The 16,188-nt window shown below is 27.6% G+C and overlaps 2 protein-coding genes across 8 annotated transcripts; both read right to left on the bottom strand.

Annotated features, from left to right (window-relative positions):
• Nucleotide 1: 1 nt before the first annotated feature.
• LOC122717704 lies at nt 2-3,195 on the bottom strand. 2 transcript variants are annotated; one of them, XM_043942016.1, is made up of 2 exons: nt 1,881-3,195; nt 2-320 (listed from the first exon to the last, which is right to left on the bottom strand). In XM_043942016.1, the coding sequence occupies exons 1-2, from the start codon at nt 1,905-1,907 to the stop codon at nt 84-86; spliced, it is 264 nt and encodes an 87-aa protein (XP_043797951.1). In that variant the 5' UTR covers nt 1,908-3,195; the 3' UTR covers nt 2-83. The 2 variants fall into 2 exon arrangements, with proteins under 2 accessions (XP_043797951.1, XP_043797952.1); XM_043942017.1 differs by lacking the exon at nt 1,881-3,195 and adding an exon at nt 465-617.
• A 103-nt stretch (nt 3,196-3,298) lies between these two features.
• LOC122717699 lies at nt 3,299-15,892 on the bottom strand. Of its 6 annotated transcripts, none has more exons than XM_043942003.1 (15): nt 15,862-15,892; nt 10,598-10,730; nt 10,327-10,474; nt 9,899-10,113; nt 9,270-9,539; nt 8,986-9,072; nt 8,546-8,827; nt 8,272-8,440; nt 7,813-8,123; nt 7,435-7,731; nt 6,490-6,771; nt 6,082-6,349; nt 5,543-5,914; nt 4,362-4,761; nt 3,302-4,281 (listed from the first exon to the last, which is right to left on the bottom strand). In XM_043942003.1, the coding sequence occupies exons 2-15, from the start codon at nt 10,652-10,654 to the stop codon at nt 4,227-4,229; spliced, it is 3,213 nt and encodes a 1,070-aa protein (XP_043797938.1). In that variant the 5' UTR covers nt 10,655-10,730; nt 15,862-15,892; the 3' UTR covers nt 3,302-4,226. The 6 variants fall into 6 exon arrangements, with proteins under 6 accessions (XP_043797939.1, XP_043797938.1, XP_043797934.1 ...); XM_043941999.1 differs by lacking the exon at nt 15,862-15,892 and adding an exon at nt 15,526-15,849; XM_043942001.1 differs by lacking the exon at nt 15,862-15,892 and adding an exon at nt 11,423-11,695.
• Between the last annotated feature and the right edge of the window lie 296 nt (nt 15,893-16,188).

The following is a 16,188-nucleotide window of genomic DNA, read 5'->3' as shown; positions in this document are numbered from 1 at the left end:
ATTTTTGATTTTATATGAATGGAACTAAATTTTTTCTTTATATTATACATTTTTTTGATCATATACTTAGTTTATGCTAATAATTATACAGATAATGACGGTGGAAGATTAATTTCCAATGGAGAATGCCTTTTTTCATCAGGCATAGAATTCATATTGGCTAATAATCTTTCTTCACGTTGTTCCATTATTGGTGCAGTTGGAGGTGTATAACGATCAGATAGAAGTCCTTCTATATAATATCCAACAGCAGCAATAGGAATACAAATAAGACTCAAAAATTTACGATTATTTAGATATCTAATCAAAGATAGCATTTTCTGAAATAAAAATATATTAAATATATATTTCACTATTATTTTATATTTATAATTTATCTTATTGATTATAATAATATTTTAATAAAATTTCCATTTCAATCTAGTATATTTTCAATTCCTTCATTCGTTAATATTTTTTCTTACCTTTTACTAAAAAAGAGGTTATGTTACATATTGTCATTTGATGTTATATATTTATACATATACATATATATGTTCAACTTATACTTTATAAAACATTTAGTAATATTTAAACATTTTTTTCATTGTATTTACATATTTGATATTCTATTATCAAATAGAAATCAAATTTTTTTTTATTTAATTAATATATAATTAATATTGAATGATTTAATGTATTTAATGTAAATTTAATAAATTTAATATGATTGACTTGGATTAAAGTAAATAGAATTTATCAATATTTTTTTCATTAATATTAATTAAATTAAATTATTTATTTATTAAAAGAATAATATTTTTTATCGATATATAATAATATGATAATTTTAATAAATAACTATATAATTTTAATATAATAATAATTTTAATAAATAATATGATTGACTTGGATTAAAGTAAATAGAATTTATCAATATTTTTTTCATTAATATTAATTAAATTAAATTATTTATTTATTAAAAGAATAATATTTTTTATCAATATATAATAATATGATAATTTTAATAAATAACTAAAATAACTAGTTGAAAAATAACTAATGAAAAGTAACTAGTAGTGAAAGTAAAATAAAATATATAAATCATTCTAGATATTTACTACAAAATATATATCTAATATATATTAATAATAATAATATTATCAAATATTAGTAAGTTTTCTAAAGTATTTTGAAACATTTCTAAATTTTAGAAAAAACAAAAATTATCGGTATTTTTTTAGGTTTATGTTCATTCATATTTTTTATATATATATATATATATCATCAATTGAATAAAAAACAATTAATAAATACATACAATTATATAATAGTCAAAAGTAAGATCAATATAGATATATACTTATATTAATATTTAAATATACATGAACATAATAATATATACAAATACATACATGAACTTAAAAATTATAATTATTTCAATGAGTTACAATTGTAACTTAACAATATAATTATTTTAATTTAAATTAATTATTTATTATTAAATAAAACAGTAAAACTATTAACAATATATAATACTCAAAAATGATTAATATAGATAGTATATATTTATATTAATATCGAAATATATAAATACATACATGAACACCAAAATTATAGGTTACTTCAATAACCTACAATTGTAATATAATAACATAATTATTCAAATTTAGATTAGTTATTTATTTTTTAATATATTATTTAAAATTAAGATAACAATAATTTTTATTCATCAAATCATAATTTTGTTTTTTATTTGAAATTATAAATTTTTGCTGTCAATTATCTTTAAACAAACATTTCATATATGTAATTATATTTATTAATTTCGAAAATATAACTATATATCGATAATTTTATTACATATCATTTATTTTTTCTTGTAATCCATTAAAACTTACAAAGTAAATTAAAGAATATGTTGACATCTATGGAAAATGTTTTTTTTTTATATGGAAAAAATGTGTGTAACAGTTATGCGCGAGATTTATTAAATGTGCTTTACAGTTCTTTGAATTTCAATCGAATTTACTTTCGTTTAAATAATGCATCAATGATAAATTATATATACTTTTAAAAACAAAACACTGTTTCTTTATTGTTCTAAGAGTGCAAAGGTGAATTATGGTAGTATAAGTAACTTACGATATTTTTTCATTATAGATTGAAGATACATCCAAATATACTAGATTAGAGATACATCCAGCTGTATTATGCGTGTTTGTTTACATTCAAACATACACTTGATCTTTGATTACAGATTCATTACCGATTTACAAAGTATATTCATCGCTGGCCCATTTCTATTGTGAAGTTACGTACATTTTCACAAAAAATTTCGGATGAATTTGTCTTAAATTTCAAAACACGAGCGCACGGACAAATATAATAACATACGTATCGCATTCGCGTTTATACGTATACAATTAATAAGCACTCGTATAGATTCGCATCACTCCATTTCTCATTTTATTCTACGATAGTTTCGTAGTTTTTACTCGCGCATACTGCACACCTGTTTTCATACCGCGAAACGACTTCCGCGACGTCAACTTAAAGCTATCTATCGTATCGTATCTTTAACGTTATTTCGATCATTGCACAAAATAAATCCTAAACTATTTTGTACAAGTATAATATTTATAATTCTATACGCAAATTTGGTTTCATTAATAGAATGCTAAAGGATTCTACTTGACTAGTTTTACGCATCACTATGTTTGTTTCGATTGCGGATTTATTAACTGTTTGGAAAAATCGCGTTATTGGGAAGTGCAAGACAAATACGCGTGATTATATGTAATCTAACTACACATTCTCTTCTGAGTGAATTATTCATTCGTACATGTTTTTTCATCGCTTAAATCTTGATGATAAAATGTTTTCATCCAATCGAAGGCTTCCTTATATTGACAAGTGGTAAATCGTGATCTCTTAACTGAATTTAACTATCTCTTGCGATAGCTTTAGTGTAAGCAAATCGCTAATACGTTACATATCATAAAAAGATAATTCGGATGAGATATACATTTGCTCAAGAACTTTTATGTTAACAATTATCATTGTTATCTTTATGTTAACAATTGTTTTTTACTAACTTTTATTAATTGTAATGGTGGTTTTTCAAAGAATACCATTATTATGATATAATTAAAAAAAATTCATATAAAACTGCTATTTAAAATAATATGGTATAATAGTTCATATCATTTTATATTTTTAATATTAATTCTAATTATTATATATTGTTTTTATAAGAAAAATACTAGAAAAATTTTTATTTAATTGTAAAATAACTCAATAAATAAATTGCTCAATGGTAAAATAATGTAAAAAAAATATTTTCAATAATTTGTCTATACATATGAATCTCTGTTTTCTCCATAATTAATATAACAGTCACAATCTTTGTTTATATTGAAAAAATAAAATAAAATTTCATAATATAGTTTTTTCTAAAGTGCAAAAAATAGTAAGATGGAATATTTAGAAAATAAGGAACCTTCTGTGGAAGAAACTATGCATTTGAAAAAATGAAAAAGGGAAGACGAGTAAGATAAGGAATAATAATAAGTAGAAGAAGAAAAAGAAGATAATGATAATGATAATAGTATTGATGATGATGATAATCATGATGGAATAATAATTAGAGAGCTAATTAGAGAGATGATGGAATAATAATGAATGAGAAAAGAGAGAGATAGTCATTTCAAATAAAAATATTTCTTTTTTTTTTTCTTATGAAAAATCCGTTTCTATTTTCAATTCTGTCTTAATGATGATAATTATTCAATGAGTTTTATCATATCGTCACATACCTTTCTAGACTAGGAAGTACATTCTTTGAAGCACCACCAATTCATATAATATTTTTACAGAGTCTTACAGCTGAATCAAATACACATTTGTGAATAGTTTGATCTAGAAGAATTTCTAACTCACTTGTCATGCAGATTCCATTATATTTCTTTGACTCATACTCATTTTGCTGTAATGTTTAGCACTTTACCAAAATTGCTTTATCTAAGAAAGCAATAGTTTCTCATATAAGATTTTTTATGCTTTTCCTACACAGAAAAGTTAACAAACTGTATGTGACATTTTGAATTAAATCATTGTAATTAATATTACTTTCTTGTCTTCTCTCACGCGTAAAGAAGGATTCCATACATCCAAATGAATAGATCGCAAATGTCTGTTAATCGTTGATACAAACAAATACTTGAATTCGTTTTTGATGTTGTATCTCACCATTCTTTACTGATTATTGTCCCATCTGATATAGGTCGAAACCTACGACATCTATAATAAAAGTAAATTAATAATTGATAATTAAAATGATCAATTAAATTATTCTATATATAAAAAAAAAATTTATATACCTAGCATTATTTTCTGCAACATGTGGTGGCAAAGATGTAGGTGGTGGTGGAGGTTGAGCATTTGGTGGACCACTATTATCAGAATCATTATCGCTACTTTCATCGGTTCGTTTAGCCGTTTCTGCCAAAAGATGCGAAGGTACTCCTCTAGGAGAAAATTTAGATAACACTTCAGAATGAGATCTGATCCTGCGTTGCGGTCTTTGAAATCGCAAGTTTAGTTGACTGGCATCGGTCACATATTTTTCGCTTTGTCTTCGACGACGTAACGCAGGAGTACATCCAGTTAAATTTTCATCTTCTGTCGAATTAGCCGTTAAAGATGAAAAGATCGATGATTCATCAGGTAATGCCAAGCAGCGTCGCAATACCTCCACTGTCAAGCGTTTGCCTTTGACAGCTAAAATTTGGCAATATTAGTATCGCTAAGAAGCTGTGCTCAATTTTAATCGTGATAAATTGGCGTCCAAAACGCGAAAAATACAATTTTCCATTTCCTTTCCCTCCCTTATCCTCTTTTGCTTAATAATGTGTGTGTTTTTAAAATCTTCACCATATACTTGCTGAGTAACGAATATGTGCGCACACATACACACATACACGCACACACGCACAGAAGCGCACGAGTACATTAAAATGTTGAAAAGTGAAAAGAAATATTTAAACGAAAGATGTATAATTTTTGAATGATAATGATACTGTGGCGTATTTAATTGGACTCTTTTATAGAAAAGAGAAGAGAAAAAAAAATTGTGACTAAATAATTTATAATAGTTATATAAGTTGAATGCAATTACTTTGAAACTACAATTTTTTAAACTGATGATTATAAATACGTTTTTTATGATTATTTTTCATTGTAATTTCTACGAAAAATGATTCTTAAAATTTTGATATATATCTTCACAAAATCGCATACGTCATTGCATACGAAATTCAAATTCAATTGAAAATCAAACAATGTTTTTTTAGTTTTTTACCGTAATTTTTACCGTGACAAACGTTAATAATAAGCATCAGAGAAACACTCAAACAGTTCAAACTTATCACTTATCAATTTCAAAGAGCTTAAACTCGTGAGATTCGTAAAATCAGATCCGTACAATGTTAAACATCACATTTGAATTCAAAAAGATAGAATTATAAAATTACAGTATAAGCTAAAAAAAAATCTTACTAACTAGCATCTTTTTCCCTGGTTATAGCCACAGGTGTAGATGATTTTTCTATTTCATTCCCCACACCACTCCGGGTATTTTGTGTATTCGTTTCTGGAGTTGACTCCGATAACGAACATCTAGGACTTTTAACCGGAATTGGAATTTTACTGATAGTATTATGAGTCCTATTAGAAGCCTCCTTTTCTTTATCATCCTTATATTCACGAAGTGGTAATATATTCGGTATGGTTGTCGAGGCAGTGATAGTGCTGTTTTCCTTATGCATAACATCATCAATAGATGCTCGATTTTCAGCAGTATCAAATATCGATGATTCTTCTCTTTCTGGTTTTGGACTAGCTGGGCTATCTACTGTACCGTTTGTCATTTTTCCTATGAAATTGCATTGAAAATGAATGTACAATCAAAAAAATGATAATGATAATGATAATGATAATGATAATGATAATGATAATAATGATGATCAAGAAAATCAGAATAATAATATTCTAATATTATTTTTCAGAAATGTAATTTTTAAAAAAAATATACATATTTACTTTGCAATGGTTCTCTATCTGCAGTTGTTTGTACAACAGTTGCACCACCTGTTGCATCTACTACTCTAATTTCCAGTCTTCCTGCTACTGCTTCCTCTTCTTCTTCTCCTCCAGGTGTACTAGGTATTGTGTTAGGTGGAGAAAAAGCAACTGCTGGAACACTCGCCCTTCGTAATGGAGGACTTTGTCTCGGTTCATCATAACGTGTTGCTATATTTCTCATGACATCGACTTCATATAGTAGATCATCGAATGCAGCTTGTTGAACCTAATATTAGAAAACAATATATATTCATACATAACATATTTTTCAATACAATAAAGGATATAAATATTCATAAATTTTATATTAAATTCAATATTTGAGTTATAATATAATTCAAATATAATAATAAATAGATTACATACCAATGGTGCTTCGAGGTAAGCACGAACATGCGGTGCCAATGCAGGAACACTCCAAGCACGAGGAAGTGCGCCTTGGAGATCTGGATATTTTTCAATACCAGCAATGTTTAAACATCTGTGAGGAACTGTAGGCTTTGTAGAATCTTCACTTATTCGAGAGAGAGCAGTTGGTATTATCGAATGTTGAGGCGCGATCGACATTGATTGAATTACTGTCGTTTTCGCATCGATAGATGCAGGCACTGAAGTTGCGATTGTTACAGCATCACTACCAACTGTTGACTGTATGTAGAAATTTTATAAAATCAAATTGACGTTCGCATCTTACTTCGATATTTGTTTTTCAAATCAAACTAATGACAAATGTTTGTACAATAGACAATACGAAATGGAATACGCAATAATCTTTTGATCAATATTTTTTTTTAATCTACTTCAATATAATATAAAGCATGCGTTTCTAACGCTATGTCCTTTTTATTTGAACACAAGTATCACGTTGTTTAGAAACGTGTGTGTATCTAATTATATTTTTCCGTTAATGCGAAGGATAAAATATTTGACAAAATTAGAAAATGATGAAAAGTTAATTTCTAAAACACAAAAAATATATCGCAAAGTTAAAAAAACGAGTGTTAAGAAAAATACGAAATACAGAAAAAAACAAAAAGCTTAATAATGATATATAAAGAGATCTCAATTCGATTGTAGAACGTAAGAAGCGCATCAATGGAAGACATCAATATGGGCCAGATAGCTAAAATATCAATACACACACTTGTAATTGTATATATTTAAAAAAAATTGTATACGTGCGAGTGTGTTCATATATGTGTAATAATAATAATGTGTAAAGTTCATGAAAATTTCTAATTCAGTTCTTAATACTTGTAATCCAAGTATTAAATCATAATCAATAACAAAATATAATATTTAAAATTTTACCTGTGGAACCATAACTGGCATAGTAATTCCTTTATGTTCTGGACTTTGTAAATTTTCTCCTTTCCATTCATTATCAGTCTCTTCAGAATCATCAAATTGTGATTTCCATTGAGAAGCCAGTGTCAAACCACCACCACCTTTAGTTACTTGTTGTAATGCCGATACATTATCATCATCTATCTGTGCGAATTGAGTAATGGAATAGTCTCTTATTGCAGCACGATTAGTTCTTGTCTGTTGACGTCCTTCTGTTCTTCTTCGTGGTTCTCTTTTTAATGGTTCTCTCTGTTCCGTTACCTATGAGAAATACAAAGATAACACTTAAATGAAAACTATTTCTTTATAATTGGGATGTAATAAATCCGAAGTATTACGCACAGGACTCTGATTGCCAACATATTTTGGATTAGTAACATCATAGGAACAGTAAGAAGCATCAACTTCGGTTTGTACTCGAGGACTGGGAGGTTCGCCAGGCGCTGTTTCAACTGCAGGTGTGACTCGTAATCTAGCAAATGTTGCACCACTTGCAGATTTTCTTAATGGTGCTGCAGCATTGACTCCAACTTTATTGCGAGGAACTTCTGAAGCGGAACGAGCGGAAGCCATTAATGCATCTTCTTCATTGTCTACCACCCCTGTTTGTGGTTCTGCTGCCATTGAAACTGCACGCCTCTTTTTAGGTGAATCTATAAAAATAAAATAATAAAAAGATACAAATTACTATAATTAGTACAAATACTATAATTAAAATTATAATATATTAATTAATATAATTAATTTATAATATAAAAATTTGTTAAAAAGCAATGAAATTTCAATATTAAATTTAATAACCTTGAGCTTGTTGTCCAGCTTGTTGATGAGTATTGTCCATCGTAGGTATCGTCGCGTTACAATTTTTATCTCGGCCATGATTGCTGATAGCTGATGTAAACGGCACCGAAGATCCTTCTACTCCTCGTTGTTTATTTCTTCTACATATACTTTCATAATCCATTTGTGCCTGTAAAAAGTATATTTAAATATATCATTTATATTTAATTCTTATACTAGTTATTATACTAGTTATTAACATATACGTAAATATTAAAATATTATTTAATCTTACGTCTAATTCTTTTCTGTTATCAGGTTCAACATTTTCTTGATTATTTGTATCGACATTTGGTGTAGTTGGTGGTTGATTAATCGTAGTTGCTGTGGTCAATACTGGAGGTATAGCGACCTGATGATTACTAGGTAGAGATCTAGTGGTTGGTAAACTTTCATTCGATATAAATGGTTTCTCCCAATCATAGGGATCAGTAGCTTTCACTCCTCTACGTTTCAAGCAACGTTCAAATAAACCTGCCAGCATTGCATAATCTGGTTTATCCGCATATCCCAAACTCTAAAAAGGATATTTCTTTCACTGTTCGTATACATGCATTTAATTAAGAGAGAATACAATTTAAGGAAAGATATTATTATTATTTATTAAATTTTAAATATTACATATTGATATTGAATAATAAAAATATCATACTAAAAATTTTTATAAATGCATACCTGAATATGTTCCAGAAATACACGAAGATCCGCTGGAAGATGTTTTAAAAGTAAACGATGATCGTACTTTTCTTTCATAAGACCAACCTAGATGAAGAAACGAAAGATAGAAGAAGTCGAAAAAGAGAAAAGGAATGAAAATCGTAGAAGAAAAAAAGAGAAAAGAGAAAAGAAGAGGAAGGACATAGAAGAAACCCATATTAAAATTTAAACATAATCACTTATTTGTAATCAAAAAAATGTGTAATTAAATCAAGAATTTATAGCATCTATAATATATATACCTGTTCTTTATCCTTTATTTTTCGCCATGGAAGTTGACCATTAACAAATTCTACTAGCATATAAAATAATGACCACAAATCGTCGTGTCTGCCCATTTCTTTATTTTTGTGCGCATTCACAGATGCGTACCGGACGGTTCCTCTAAATCCTGCCGCACTACGAGGTGGTCTAACTTCACCAGTACCCGTCGTAAATTGACGAGCCAAACCAAAATCTAACATATAAACCAACTTCGAGGTATGTGGAAGTCGTCCCATTGAAAAGTTTGACTGCAAATATCAATTATTAATTATCAAGAAATAAGTTAATATATTATATAATATTATATTCATAAATTATTTATATTACCTTTTAAATAGTGTACATGAATTTTATTTCATTTGATAGTATACAATCTGGTCATAATATAAATAAATGATAAAAATCAATTTTAAATAACATGTTGCCTAATCAGTCAAATGAAGATATTTATATCAATGCAAAAGAAAATAAAATACAACATCAAAATCATTATCAATATCTATAGATTGAGAATAAATTATTGAAAATTCAATAAAAATTTAATTATGAAAAATATTCTGAAATAAACAACTATTCTGAAAAAACAGAGAAATTAAAATATACTTACAGGTTTAATATCTCTATGAAGAAAGCCTACACGATGTATACTTTCAATTGCTTTAAGAATTTGAAGTCCTAAACGTAGAGTGGTAGACAATGAAAAAGCACCTCGAGGCTGAGCACGCCGTAATTCAGCCAAATTTTTTCCTTGTAATTGCATCACAACATAATTGAATCGATCATTACGACCACAACCTATAAACCTGCATACATGTTCCCGACCTATAACAAATAATTAAAAATATTCATTAACAAATATCATATATTATAAATAAATGTTTTAAAATAATATATATTATAATATATATAATAATATATATAATAATACATATTAAATAATGTATATTATTAAATTTATTATATTTGCATTATCAAAGAGTAAAGTATATTTTTATGTTAAATTATCTAATTTAATCATATAAAACAATAACAAACCCTGAAGTTTTTTCAATACTGCTACTTCCATTTTAAGAACTTGTTTTGATTGACGTGCTGATTCTACCTTCAATGCAACCTGTTCTCTAGTCATAAAATCTACCCCTTCATAAATTTCACCAAATCCACCACCTCCTATTCTCTTGACCTATATAAATACAAATGATAAAAAATCATTGTAAATTAAAATAAATAATAAAAATATTTAAAATAAATATATTAAAAAAATATAAAAATTTATTAATAGTGTTGTAATTTTATTAATACTTACAACTTTCCAACGATCTTTGACCACATGGCCAGGCTGCAGCAGATCTTCACTCATCATAGTTATATTATTATTCTGATCCGTACTTTCGTCGCCTACATTCCTCGGCTGCAAAGTGGTAGAATGATCAGGATGCCTAAAAAGCGTAAGCGAATCCTATTACTAGATTCGTTAAAATTTAAAAAGAATATTCGCATGCTGATAATCTTCTATTAATCTTTGTCTGATATGCGACAAGCGACGATGCAAGCAAGCAAGAATAGATATAAAGATGGAAGGATAATCGAAATTTATCGGCGCAATGCGAGTAGCTGAATGTGAAATGATTCGATGCAGCAAACTTTACAGCTGTCAGTGTGAGACAAACGACACACCCTGCGGCTGTGACAGGTTAGGTTTTTAACCTAAAACATATTATAGTAGAAAATTGGTCGATATTGAGCGCCCTGTGTTATGCAGCCATGATTACGTGCGAGTAAAGGGTGCAGCGGGTATGAAGGGGGCGATTGTCTATTCTACCAATCGTTTAACCACGTTCGACCCGTCACTTAGTGTCATATTCAATTCTTTCTTTTTCAGCCTAATCGCTCATAGATTTATATTATTTCCCGCAATAACTATCAAGAAGAAAATTTATACAAGTTGCTAATATGTTCTAATTTAGATTAACTTTTATTATATAGAGTCGAACAAGATCGAATCTAATAACTATAAGTTAAAAAGGAAAGTATATAGAAAAAAATGTAGTTTTGCTTTTTTGATTTTAAAAACTCATTGCAGAACTTTTTATTATATGTATGGTCTTTCCTATCTTCTTCGCGCACGCACCAACCAATCCAAATATGATTAATATTTCATTTCCACTAACAATGTCGCCTGGTAATCGTTGATGACGTTTCTACACAATCCAAACTCTTCTTAGGCAGTGCGTTATTTCACGATCCCGCACTTCCCGTTTGCATCTCTTTTCTTTTCCCCTTTTTCCTCAATTCTTTCTACCACTATTTCTTCCCCTTCCCGCTAGTTTCTATCTTCACCTCACCCTTTCGTATCCCTTTCTTTCCTTCTCTTCGTTCACCCTCCCTCACTCTCACCCTACCACACCCCACCCTACCCCACCCCTCCGACCCTATCAGCTTCTTTCACTCAAAGGCGGTCAATCGATCGCTTGTAATTTTACTTTTTTTGTATTAATATTACACTATTCGTTCTATTCTTATAATCACTTTCTTCACCACGAATAAGACATATCGAATATGTTCATGAAAGCTGTACTAGATCTCGTCAAACACCGATGAAACGGCCATTTTTCGATTTCGTACCACGGCATTCGTAATGCTTATAAACGCCGCAAGATAGCGACTTGAATGCTCGATCGATGTTCATAGTCCTATCCTTTCCCTCTATGATTTCAAACGTTTCGCGATTCAATCATTCAGAATTTGGAATTAAATATCATATTCAACGTATTCAACGTATATCCAGAATTCTTTTCTTCATTTATTCTGAAAAAATTAGCTAAATATTTTTTATATTCATTAATGTATTATAAAATAGCATTTAGCAAAAAATTACTATTGATATTGTCACATGTTTATCGAGTTTTACACATATATGTATATATATATGGAATATATACACATATATATATATATATATATATATTATATATATATTACAAAGAAATCCGAATTAAACAATTCTAATTTTGTCTAAATGAAACTACAATTCTTTTGCAATAATAGATAAAATTCAATAGAAATAATATATAAGTTCATATATTCTATAAATTGCATTTTATTTATTCTAAGTTAAACAAAAAAATATAATAATTAAAAAATATTTATTTTAAATTAATAAATTATGAAAATATAAAAAATATTCTATGGAAAATTATTCTTTTTATGAAGAAATTAAAAAATTTAAATATTTATTAAATTTAATCTAGTATGAACATAAACGGCGGCCGCATTCTTATCTAGCCTAACCTATACAACAGTTCAAAAACAAAGTTATACCGGGTGCATAGATCTATGTCGTATGAATTGGTATCTGTTAGGCTAGATAAGAATGCGGCCGCCGCACTGCAAGGTGGCCGCCTGCATCTATGTTATATTAAAATGAAATATATATTTTGTCTATTATTGCTCTAATATAGTCCATTTTGTCTAATTATAATCCGAAATCTTATAAATATGATATTATATTTTGAATATTATCAAAAATCAATATACATTTCGGACTTTAGTGTTTAGAATTAAATGTAAAAGTGGATTAGGGTAATATATATATATATATATATATATGTATGTATAATATATATATGATAATATATTAAATCATATATATATATGATATATATATTAAATTATAGTTGGCTATGATCATTTATTATCTCTAATTTTATTAATAATTTCGATAATTTTTTATAGAAGTTTGATTATCAAAGTTTGTTTTTAATTCTTTAAAATTATACATAATATGCATAAAATAGAAAATAATTTGAAAAATATTCGTGTTCATAAAATATCAATGAAAAATTTAAACTTGTATATATTTTGTATTTTTAATAGATAAAAATTACATTAGATAATTAATTATTAAATAATTATTAAATAATTAAACTTTATATTTCATTATATTTGACATATTTATTTTTAATTTCTTTTATTTTTAATAAAAAACAAAAATATTATTAATGTAAAAGATAGAATATTGAATAGATATTAAAAAAACATCGATGAAAAATATCTCTTTAAAATGAAAAGCATATATGCTTTTCTTTTTTATTTAAACAAATCAACGATTTCAAAAAAATCTTTAATCCTTGTATAATATAATGTAAAATCAATATATGTTCGTACATTAAAAACATATCAATTACTATATTGTAGTATTCCTCATACTTATAATACTATAATACTATTTTATTATTCTTTCGTAATAATAATATATATTTAAATACATAAATTTTTGGAATGATTATAATGAAATTATTATATACAAGAAACAGATGTTAAGTAAGAAGATAAATATGTAGAACTATGAATATTAAAATTATATATACTTTATAAAGTTATATATATATAATTTTAAGTTAAGCGACACAAGTTAAGAAAATGAAATAATATAATATGAAAGCTACAAATCAATGTAATTTTCTGATAAATGATTGGCATATATATTTATATAAATTAGCATTTATAATTATATAACATTCTAATGTTGATATTGATTTTACGTGTAAAGATATCAAAGTATATTTTAATATTAGGATAAGTATTTCTTATCTTAACATCCTACATTATATATGTATTTGCATACAAGATGATTCTTGCCAGTAGGTTCAAAAACAATATTTGCGGTGACAATCCCATTTTTGTATATAGAGATCTGTCATCAATTGGATGACAAAGCTATAACAAAGGAATACGAAACAATTGTATTTGTATATGTGAACATAAGATTACTACCATAGAATTTATTTAGCGCTGTTTTTGAATCCATTGGCAAAAGAATTATATTGCATATTGATTCTAATAATTAGAAGATTTATAAGTACATATAAGTATTTCCTTCAATAATATTTTTTCTTAAAGGGACAAATTTAAAAATTGTCTCCCTCTTTCCAAAAATAAACATATGTAGTGAGCATACTCTATGTTTAACTTCAAATAAATCAATTCTATTTTATATGTATATTTAAATATTATTAAGAGAATGAAAAAAAAATATTTTTTTGGAGATTAAACATAAAATAAACATAAAATAAGTTAAGTAATGGTATTGATTGATGTAAATAATCCTATACATATAATTTAAAATTGGTCCAGATACCATACCTAACAGCGACATGGCCGAATCGCGTGCGTGTGAATTTATTGTTAGTCACGCAGAAGCCGTGCATTTCTCACATATTCGCGATTGAATGTCATGCTCAAGGTAAGAATTGTTCTTTTATTCGAGACGATTTTAATTTTCTTTTTGAAAAGTCAACATTTCATGACAGTAATTATGAATGAAAGTATTTTTTTACAAATTAATAAAATAAATTATATATAATATATATTGTATATTATACATACATATGTATAAATATATATATATATATATATAATATCCTACACAAATATAGATCATCGATTATAAATATGTATTTCAACATATACAATAAACGTGTACGATTTCATTTTATAACTGCAAACGAAGAATAATTATTTTTATTTTGGAACCATATTATTTATGAATAAAAGAATAAACTTTTTTCTGATCGATAAAATAATGTTTTCAATTTCAAATTGAACGGGATACGTGAGTGTTTCTTCAAAGAACATTTAGTTAATTTTTTGTTTCATATGTTTGACAAAAATCGAATAATCAAATTTCGAAATGCTTAAATTACTAACTCCATTCGCCAGGGGGCATAATTTAAGTTTAAACATCTATTTTTAAACGACCCCACTCTGTGTGTATATGAAACGTAAAGTAGCATCTTTCTCCTCGCCAAGGTACTTTTCTAAGTAGCTTTGCTGCTTATAAAATTTTTGTCAATGTCAATGTTAAGTATCTTTATTGTAATCATTCTTCTCTGTTTCTTTTTTCCACAAACAAAAATTTGAAACTTATATTATTATATTTCATTACGGATACATAAATGCATACAAACATATGCATGTACTGCACATATAATTTATTTTTTAGGCCTTTTATTAAAAAAAAAAAAAAATATACACAGTATGTTTATATATATATATGTACATACGTTGTATACATATAATAAAAAATAAAAACAAGTGGCAGGTTAGAAAACGCAAAAACGATGTAGGCACAAGTATCATTCTTGGAAAAAGACAAAAAGGAAAAAAGATCGAATGAGGAATTGAATCATTGGGGAAATCGTATATTATATCTCAAAAGAGATAATCACATACCACTTCATAGTTTCGAGTAAAGAGAAAACACGTCGCAAAAGATCGTGCCGAGTGGAAAGATGATTACACAAACACGACGACGTCAGGTAGAACGATTACGATGACAAAGCGATGTTTGCGAGCGGTGGCAACAATAACAGTAGCAAGAGCAGTGGTGGTAGATCGATGCGTTGATCGATGCACTAGAAACGAACGATTGATTGATTCGATGTAATTGATACAGACGATACGAAAAATTTCTGATTAATGATTTCACGATACTCCTTGTCTAGAGCACAATCAGAGCAAAAATTTGCCACCGCGATCTAGATAAGCACCATCAGTTCATTTACGAACCGGTGGCCTAAGTTCTGTGACGAGCTAGAGCCAGAAAGCGATAGTCGTCGCGTTCTACTGGCATTGGACACACACTGACATGACCAGTATGATGTTCCTTTACTTCCATCGCCTCCTTCTCCCTCGATTTTCCCTACCTTCCATCCCGTTCACCTCGGTCCCCGTATCCCCGTATATCCTAATCATATTCTTTGTGCCTTGACTAGCCACGCGCTTTGAACCGACCGATTACGGGTGACTCTTATGTATAGTATGTATATACTTATGCACTTCGTGTATATATATATGTGTGTGTGTGTATATATATATATATATACATGTATGTGT

This window comes from Apis laboriosa, unplaced genomic scaffold, assembly GCF_014066325.1.
Source record: "Apis laboriosa isolate Shangri-la unplaced genomic scaffold, ASM1406632v1 scaffold56_cov145, whole genome shotgun sequence".
Taxonomy (NCBI): Eukaryota; Metazoa; Arthropoda; class Insecta; order Hymenoptera; family Apidae; genus Apis; species Apis laboriosa.
Note: the sequence above shows the minus strand (reverse complement) of the source record. Positions and strands in the feature narration are given on the sequence as shown.